Consider the following 9220-nt stretch of genomic DNA (forward strand, 5'->3'; position numbering starts at 1 on the left):
CATGTATGGGTGATGATCTATTGGAATCCCAATTCAAACACTATGAACTGTGACATTTACATGAGGTTTAAGGTTTACCCTATGATGAGATTCAGGGGTATTTTCATTATTTGTACAAGAAACCTCATTGGTCCCTCACTTTTCTCAAGATCTAGATCAAATATGTTCACCTCTTTTTATATGTGAGGTGACTTTACATAGGAGAGAGATCCCATGCGCTTTCTCGGGCCTAATCCGACCATGCAAATTACCCCATTATTTATTGTTGTCACAATAGTTGGTTGCGATAAGAGGCATGTGAAGATCTAAACATTTGGCACCAAATTGGTGATAACATTTATCCCCTTGTGGTCACCATGTATTGCCACCAGGACTTTCTGTAGTAACTGGTCATTATTTCGAGTCTACTGCTTGCTACTAGCAGTCAATTCTTTACTGTTAGTTTTTCCCTTTCCCAAGCCTGATCCCACCATGTGAATTACCTCATTATTTCTTGTTGTCACAGTAGCTAATTACGATAAGAGGCATGCGAAGATCTAAACATTTGGCACCAAATCAATGATAACATTTATCTCCTCATGGTCATCATGTATTGCCACCAGGGCTTTCTGTAGTAATTGGTCATCATTTTGGGTCTGTTGTTTGCTAATGCATAAGCATGAGACTTGGAGGGAAAAGACTTCAAACTTATTCCAAAAATACAAAAAAATCTACAAGCAAAGGAGTGGGATCCTTTAATTCCATGTTTTTCTAGTGGAGATTCTCGAGGAGAATACCTCACAAAACAAGATAGGATTAGTTATCATAGTGGAGATTCTTGAGGAGAATGTCTCGCACAACAAATAGGAAAAATAAATTTTAGCCTCTGTTTTAGGATCTGGTTGTTAAAATGAACCAATATTTATGTAACTTTCATGCTATTGTAAAGGGATTTTGACCGAATGGTTTTATCTCATATTGTTTAAGGAAAGAGGAGGATATCTCTGTGTATTGGTCGATCCCAGAGGCATTGTGACCTTCGAAACCCTTTCTATGCATCTGAACACCTGTTTGTCTATTAAATCGGGTCTTTATGCATTTCTTTGGTTTTCTCACATCAAGTCTTTATAACAGTGGTTCGGCCTAATTTTCCAGTTAATACTTTGATAAGAGTCAGTTTGAGTGTTTTTTTCATTCATATCGGCGTGCTCTGTTTCCAATTTATGCATCGTTTTAGTCCCGTAAGCTAAATTCCTATTTACACTAAGAAACAACGAAAAACATAGTCCTAATTTGAAATCCGGACTTGAAATCTTATAAAGCACGACTTATATTCATATTGGGTCCGTAAGGTTATCGGATTAGCGCTTTAGAGCAGACAGAGCCTAGCATGGAGGATTGTGACTATGTGATATGCGATTTAATCGTGACCGTCGGATCACGACCTATCGCAACCGTTGGATCGGCAAAGTATAGTTATCGCATCACAAGTTTGAAGAAACCACGGCAGATTTTGGCTGGACGGAAGACCATAAGTGGTATTTCCCTTTCGGCCCCGATTCCATACGCTTAGTGCCACGTAGCAAAGAGAAGAGCAGGAGAAACCACATTTTCGGGTGGATTTTGAGTGCGCAGGTCTGCCGGCCAAAATGTGTATGAACCGTTAGATCTCGCGGAACAAGATCGACGGTCCACAGGTGTGGAGTATGTTCAAGGTCGGGAAGTGTTGAGCCATTGGATCTAAAGAGATCAACGGTGAAGAGGGGTGACGGGTTTAGAAGACGGATCTCAAGTTCTATTAAGCCATGGTTTATATTAACTTCAGGTCCGATTATTATGGAATAACCCCATTGATAGTATATTTTCATGTATAATTACATTACGGCATTTTAACTCGCCGATATTGTATTTTACGTATAAATGCATTATTGCTATTTTCAACAGCGCCGATAGTGTATTATGTAATTCCTATGGAATTACAGCACCGATAGTGCTAAAAAGGGCCTCTGTTATGAAATTGCACCCGATAACAAGGGTTGGGCCGATTAAGGGAAAAGGATTGGTAATAGTGGCTAAAAGGGGGAAAATTTATAAAACAGTCAGTCTAGGAATAGATGACTGATACTCTAGTTGGGATTGAAGAAGAGTTTCAGCCAAAATTAGAGGAAATTGTATCAGGGTTCACTACTACATGTAGGGGGGTTTTAAGACAATATTTGAGTCAATCGTCTTAACTTAAGACAAAAAGAAACTCAAATATTGTCTTAAATATTGTCTCTAAGCAGGTGTCTCAAAATATAATGTCTCAAAAATTTGTCTCTATAAAGACAATATAGAACACATATTATTATTGTCTCTATAAAGACAATTTGATTTGTCTCTCTAGAGACAATTTCATTTGTGTGCCTTTAGAGACAATTACATTTTTGTCTTTTTAGAGACAATTCCATAATTCAAACTATTGTCTCTCTAGAGACAATATAAAAAATTATTTAAAAATAAATAAATGTCCATAATTCAAACTATTGTCTCTCTAGAGACAATATAAAAAATTATTTAAAAAAATAAATGTCCATAATTCAAACTATTGTCTCTCTAGAGACAATATAAAAAATTATTTAAAAAAAATAAATGTCCATAATTCAAACTATTGTCTCTCTAGAGACAATATAAAAAATTATTTTAAAAAAAATAAATAAAATCATTTTGAATGTCTGCTGGCCCGTATCGTTCTCACCTGGAACAGATTCGTAAGATAATAAGTAGGAATCTTCCACACAATACAGAGTTAACAAAATGTGCGTACGCCTCCAGACGCTTAGTATGCGCGTTAGTATTAGATAAAGATTCAATTCAGACAGGGTGTTAGTAGCTGAGTTCCAACATATAATTGATCAAGACACAATGTTCTGGCCATAGCTGATCAACAATGCCTGCCTGTAATTGATGAAGAAATCTAAAATGTCCAGGAGTAGGATTTCTTTAGAAGGGTAAAATCACTAAAAGCATGATGCTTTAAAAATTTTAAGGCTTACTTCAGGTCTGCTTCAGAGTAGCCTGTATGAAGGGTAAGTGTTTTGTTCCAACATGGATCCTTCCTCAAAGTGCATCGAGTAGTGTAGACAGCAGCAGCAGCAAGCATTGATGGACCGTAGATAGTCCATGTGCTTTATGGACATATCTTGCCATGCCAAGCACTTAATGTCCAAGAGGCTTATAAAGGGATAAGAGGCAAAAAGAGGAAACAGGCATATTCAACAATAAAATAATAGAACAAATGAGAAGTGAAACACAGCCAAACCACATAGCCTCCAATTCAAATATAAGTAGACAATACCGACATCCGTTGTATGATTTCAAACAACATAAATGTTTTCATGTCATTGTCAATAAAATTGAATGTAGGCTAAGAGCATCATGCTTTGAATTCCCCGAGACTCTCTCAACCAAATATTTTTGTTGAATTTACAATTTCTTTCATCCAATTTACAATTTCTTTCATCCATTAGGACATCAGAACATGCTGGAATAAGAACACAGGACATACTATTCATGTTCTTGAATATAACTTTAACACCATGTATAATCATAATCCACAAGGCTTGGTAAGCAATAAGAAGCACTATTTCTATACAGTTAAAAAGTGGCCATAAAAAGATTTGACACAAGTTAGCAAGACTGATGGTCCCAATGCACAATTATTTTGCCAAATCAGAAAATACACATCTTTGGGGATGCACACTACTGCAAATCTAGAAATATTTACATTAATCTAGGTGAAGAGAGCAATTCTCCTAGTTAAGTAGATAACTAACTCTCGAAATTCTTCTCTAGCATCTCCGTCACTGTCTTTAAAATTTGAGAATTGTCGTCAGTATACTTCCTTGTGTTCAGCGTTTTAACATCTCCAAGGCTACTTTTGGCTGATCCATTGGGACCATATGACCTACATCATGAACCTGGTGCAGCAAAATAGAAGATTCCGTAAGGAAGAAATTATCTACTTGTAAAACGAAATCAAAGATGATCATCGAGTGCCTTTTACCTTGAGAAAACTGAGTGGTCCATAACTGGTTATTAAACCTGCTTCCTTATCGTCTACAAGGAAGGATTTTGTAGGTGCCTTCTTGAAATTCTCACTTCCAGACCAATCCATGGAATTCACCCATCTTGAATTGCCTGAAAGACACATAATTTGAACAATTAACTTTTCAATTTTGAAGATTAGACTGACAAGCCTGAAAAACACAACTGCAAATAAGTTAATAACAGACTTAACACCTAAATCATAAAGTCATTGTCCAAAACAAAAACAATATGTTATATGTATACAGTATCATTACCTAACCAATTGCAAATGAGATCATATTCTCCTGCATAAACTAGCAACTTAACACCATCCTCCAAGAGTGTTGGAATGCCAACTTCCATATTCCGCATCTAGTCAGTAAGCATAGCTTCATAAACCAAGGGGCTACATGAGACAAATTTTCGGCTGCCAACCCCCAGGGCATCCCTAACGGAACCCTGGTTTAAGTAATTCTCCATATTTGAAAAATCATAGCACAGGCCACCATTGCACTCCTTCTGAACATCATAGTACTGCAAAATATAAAACAAAATAATGAAAACTAATATCGTAAGATATATAAAACAACGATGACAAACTACATTTTAAGATACAAAATGATGATAAAATAAACATAATGTATGGTTGCCCAGTATTTAGAATTTAAGTCTTACATTGATATTCCCAGCTAATGCCATAATGGAATTGAAAATTGAGGTGCACACCAAGTATGATGCAAAGCATGTGACAGTCCCTTTGGTACCTGGCAAGTTATCACACCGGCTATAATCAAAACCTACATTAAGAACCTTCGATAAAGGATCCAGCATAAGATCAGCCGTAACCAATTACTTAAAACACTTCACAAATGGTAACTAAGGATCATAAAGCAAACAACATTTAGCCATCAAGCTTCTCGCAATTTAAAACATAGTAACAAGATTTCAATATGAACACATACAAATCTAGTTCAGTAAACAAAGTATACATCTCATAAATATGAAAATATGCATTTAGTTCCAAATTTTAATAGGATTTCAGCCCCATGAAAAAATATTCCTTGAAATTTGATGACTAGTTTATATTTATAGGTGTCTATTTCTGATATTTTTGGGCTGTTTTTTACAGATTAAAGGCCTACAAGCATCAAATACATGAGATATATTATCAAAAACTATAAAAAATGGACCATACTACAAAATGTTTGTAAAAACACACAATAAACAAGAATGAACTAACTAGAGGAGGGAAAAGCATCGCCTATGCACAATATTTTGAGATCCAGATAAGCCTTCACTACCGTTATGGAAAATGCTTGCACAAACAACTTAAAAAATACATTGAATATTTCAAAAGCCACATCAACAAACAAGCCTTCCATAGCGGATAAGCCTTCACTACCGTTATGGAAAATGCTTGCACAAACAACTTAAAAAATACATTGAATATTTCAAAAACCACATCAACAAACAAGCCTTCCATAGCGGATAAGTGTTCAAAGCCCTTAACACAAATTTTATGGATTGTACTTGCTCATTATGTATTGAAGCAAACACAGTTCAACCAAGAAGAATGCTAGATTTTCCATCTGAATAATAGATAGTACGACTTGTCAGTACAGCAAGGTATTATCAGGAATACAATAAAGAAAAGTAATTTAAAACATGAATGCTAGATTTTATGAGGCATTTTCGAAAGTAGATTTGATCAATTCCACACAGGCTGCTTTCAACAATATAAAAAGTGGTGTCATTCAAAACTTTACCACTTTGTTGGAATCAGCTGCCTTTAGAAACTTGAGGAGGAATACATATGGCCGAGTGGGAACTGTAAGCTTGAAGTTCAGTTGCTTTAATATCGTAGACTCCTGCGAAGAGTTATTATCAATTGATCAGTCAATCTGAATGTTTGGAGACTATGTTGCAATCAATGACAAAGAATTATCAGTTAGAGCTAATTACCATGGCCACTATCTGTTCTGACGTGCATTCATTTGGGAAGATGCGGATGAAGTCATTGACCTGTAGCCAAGTATAAACCAGCTCTTATCAATATTGTGTTACCTATTATAATATAATTTTTGTGCTGATTCCAGCATAAAGCGTAATCTTCTGTAGGAGTAGATATTGCTGGTGTATGTACTTTTATACAGCCAACAAAGTGTTCTTTTAATTAGATATAAACACATCTTTTCTTACAGATGTCAGCAAGTCATCCTACATGTGGAGGACAGACTTCTTCATATTTGCTAGCTATAAAAATTGCAGCGATAGCAAGTAATGGCAAATTCTTCCTTGCAATACTCTCAATAGAAAGGTATCTGTCAATGATGTTCACAGTGAGATACAACATCTCTGGCATTAATTTGTAAATTTAGAAAAGTCAAAAACGCATGTGAAGAATGTAAATTTGTAAATTTGTCAAAGAAATAATGAAATTACAATTAATTTAAATAAATATAAAAAAACCAAAACACAAACTTTTTTGGGTGCCAGCACACTAAGATCCTAATTCCTTATTCATAAGATGGATACATTAAAAATTGAGAACTTAGATGCTTTACAACCTAAAAAATTAATGAAAATCGTACTTCCTGCTTAATAAATCTAAGGTTAAAAAGGATCTGTGTTGAATATCAATCCCAATTATCACTTGTGTTAGCTCTGTAGTTTTCCATCATTGGTTTCTTTGTAGTTTTCCATCATTCAGGTGAACCCAATGATTTTGTTAGTGTATAGGTGATGAGCCCCAAAAATGTACAATTATTTGGGCTCATTCCACCTCCTAATTTGACTTAATCCACCATTCTCATTGGTTTATTGCATGTTTTTGATTATTTTTATGCTAATAGAGTGAATTTGGTTAGTCATTATGCCAACAAGTCTAATGGGTGCTTTGTGTAGCCTTTTTGGTCAATTTGGAGACAAAATTGAAGGTCTTAATGAGCACTTGGCAGCCAAATTCGTGGGAGAACAAGCTAGAGGATTTGTAGGAAGGTGTCCCCTTCATTTATGGGCCCTTACCTCGAATTCTCCACCATCAGCTCGGAGTTCAAGGGCCACCGAATCAATCAGCACAAGGGCAGCCAAGCAAGTCAAGTAGGACTGCTGTTAACTCCAAGTTTTGGGCAGCCGAGTCCCTAAAGTTTAGGAGGACTGTTGGGTCCTCAAATTGTATAAATAAGAAGGCTTAGGGCCTCATTTGGGTTAGCCAGTTAGTCATTTTGTTAGCCAGTGGATGTTAGCTAGTTAGCCAGTAGATAGTAGCTAGTAGTTAGTCATTTCATAGCCTTGTTGTAGTCATTTTGTAATTCGATTTGTAGGCAATAGACTAGCTTTGCTTTTAGCTCATTCTCAAGCTATCCTTGTGGACAGTTTTGATGTAACTCTTCATTTCTTGATCAATAAAGATGAATCCAGCTTTGCACCAGCTCTAAATCTCTCTTAGGAGGCTGTAGCTCTTGGGGTTGGGCCCATCTCAAGCGCCCAGTACCTCCTTCGTTTATCTTTATGTGTTTGCTGCATTCTTAGAATAAAATCTGCTATTTAGATCTAACTCTTGTGTTGTTATTTAGTTTGTTTTTTTATGTGTAAAATAGCTTTTCATGCTCAGATTTAGTTGATAGGTTGTTAACAGAAAAAGCTTCAAGAAAAGGGCCAACAAACATCTGTGGTTTCACCTCTCCCTTAGTGGGATCAGGAGCTGTGACCAGGATGACTTTGCTGCCCACAAAAACACTGATTTTGCTTTGCCATGCAATCACTAGTGTTTGATTTTCATGTGTAGAAGTTGGTTACAAGTTCAAACTTTCATTTGCTTATTTGCATGAGTTAAAATACATGGTTTCATTGCAGGTCACACTTCTGTTCATTCTCTTTACTAACAGCTAGCAAATTAGGTCAACGTAATTAGGTCTTTGAATTCATAAGTCTTTGTTGGTTCAGATTGGAAAAATGACTTGCAGAGCACCTGTACCACTCCTTCATCTGCTTATTCTCCATCAGCACCATCCACTCCACCCTCTACTTAGAACCCTTGCTTCACGTTTGCCATTCGCTCCCAAAACCCTAATTTTTGTGCAACATTGCTTCACTCTCCCTTGAACAAATTGAACCATCCTTGCCATTCCTTAGCTCCATCCATCAGTTTCTAGGCCACTTCAGACCCCTATACTACCTTCATATCCACTCATGCATCTTCCCTCACTCACCCATGCTCCAAAATCCCATTTCAGAACATCCTGTAGAAATCTCTGAACATCCTGTAGGATCCCCTGCAGACATCCTGTAGAAGCCTGCAAACTCGGTTGCCGAGCACCTGAACGTTGTGGACTTCTGTGGAATGATGTTTTGGATCCCCTGGAACCTTTCCTAGCCCCCCTGACCTTTCCCAAGCTTTCTTTCCCTTCAAACTACCCCTGCACAGTCAAACCCTAATAAGAAACAAAATCATAATAACTCCAACCACTTAAGCAAAAATACAAAAACAATGTTCTTTTCAGTAGAAGTAGTTTAAATTCATGCATCTCATATCACTAGAAGTAATGGCATCATTTCTAGAAGTTTTCACTCCCACCATTGCATCATAGAGATTAGACTAGTCAGATTAGGGTTTACTTGGGTTTCCATGTTTTGTTGGCTTTCAGTTCATTCTTGCAAAGTAGGTTAATTTCCTTTCAGATAGTCTTCGTTCATCATTTAGAAAGCTTCTTCTGAGAACATATAGAAGTTGGCTTGAGCCCTAGCGGACTTGTGCCAGCTGACTAAGTGACAGCTGCGACAAGAGCTAGTACTTGTGCATACAGCACCGTCGCTTCCAAGTTTGTTACGAACTACCGGGTTGATAAAATTAGAGATAGGAAGCTCCAGGAGTTGTAGCATTATTGCTACAATACTGGGGCCCACCAATAGGCTTTAAGCGAAACCATAATTTTCCATCTTTGGAAGAACCAATAATTTTATTTAGACCCTAGGGAAGAAACCACCAAAGGCATAGAGATCATAGATCTGAATCCATCAAATTGATTTCACTAGCTTAGATTCATCTTGATTCTTAACCCATAAAAAAATTCTGGAAAGTTCATTTTTGTTTGAAGGTGCAAGCACTTCAAATTTGCAACTTGAGGTTTTTCATCATCTTGACACGTGATAGATTAGACATTGTTAAAATGGA

General features: G+C 36.6%; 1 protein-coding gene across 1 annotated transcript; it reads right to left on the bottom strand.

The window, feature by feature from the left end:
• Positions 1 to 3585: 3585 nt before the first annotated feature.
• Positions 3586 to 6408, bottom strand: LOC149160437 (serine carboxypeptidase-like). Its single transcript, XM_089434452.1, has 7 exons — positions 6247 to 6408; positions 6010 to 6069; positions 5814 to 5915; positions 4723 to 4811; positions 4323 to 4581; positions 4025 to 4158; positions 3586 to 3938 (listed from the first exon to the last, which is right to left on the bottom strand). Exons 5-7 carry the CDS (start codon positions 4417 to 4419, stop codon positions 3870 to 3872), a joined length of 300 nt encoding a protein of 99 aa, XP_089290578.1. The 5' UTR covers positions 4420 to 4581; positions 4723 to 4811; positions 5814 to 5915; positions 6010 to 6069; positions 6247 to 6408; the 3' UTR covers positions 3586 to 3869.
• Between the last annotated feature and the right edge of the window lie 2812 nt (positions 6409 to 9220).

Source organism: Pinus tabuliformis, chromosome 5_2, assembly GCF_031772625.1.
Source record: "Pinus tabuliformis cultivar Carrire ecotype Pingquan chromosome 5_2, CPIR1, whole genome shotgun sequence".
Taxonomy (NCBI): domain Eukaryota; kingdom Viridiplantae; phylum Streptophyta; class Pinopsida; order Pinales; family Pinaceae; genus Pinus; species Pinus tabuliformis.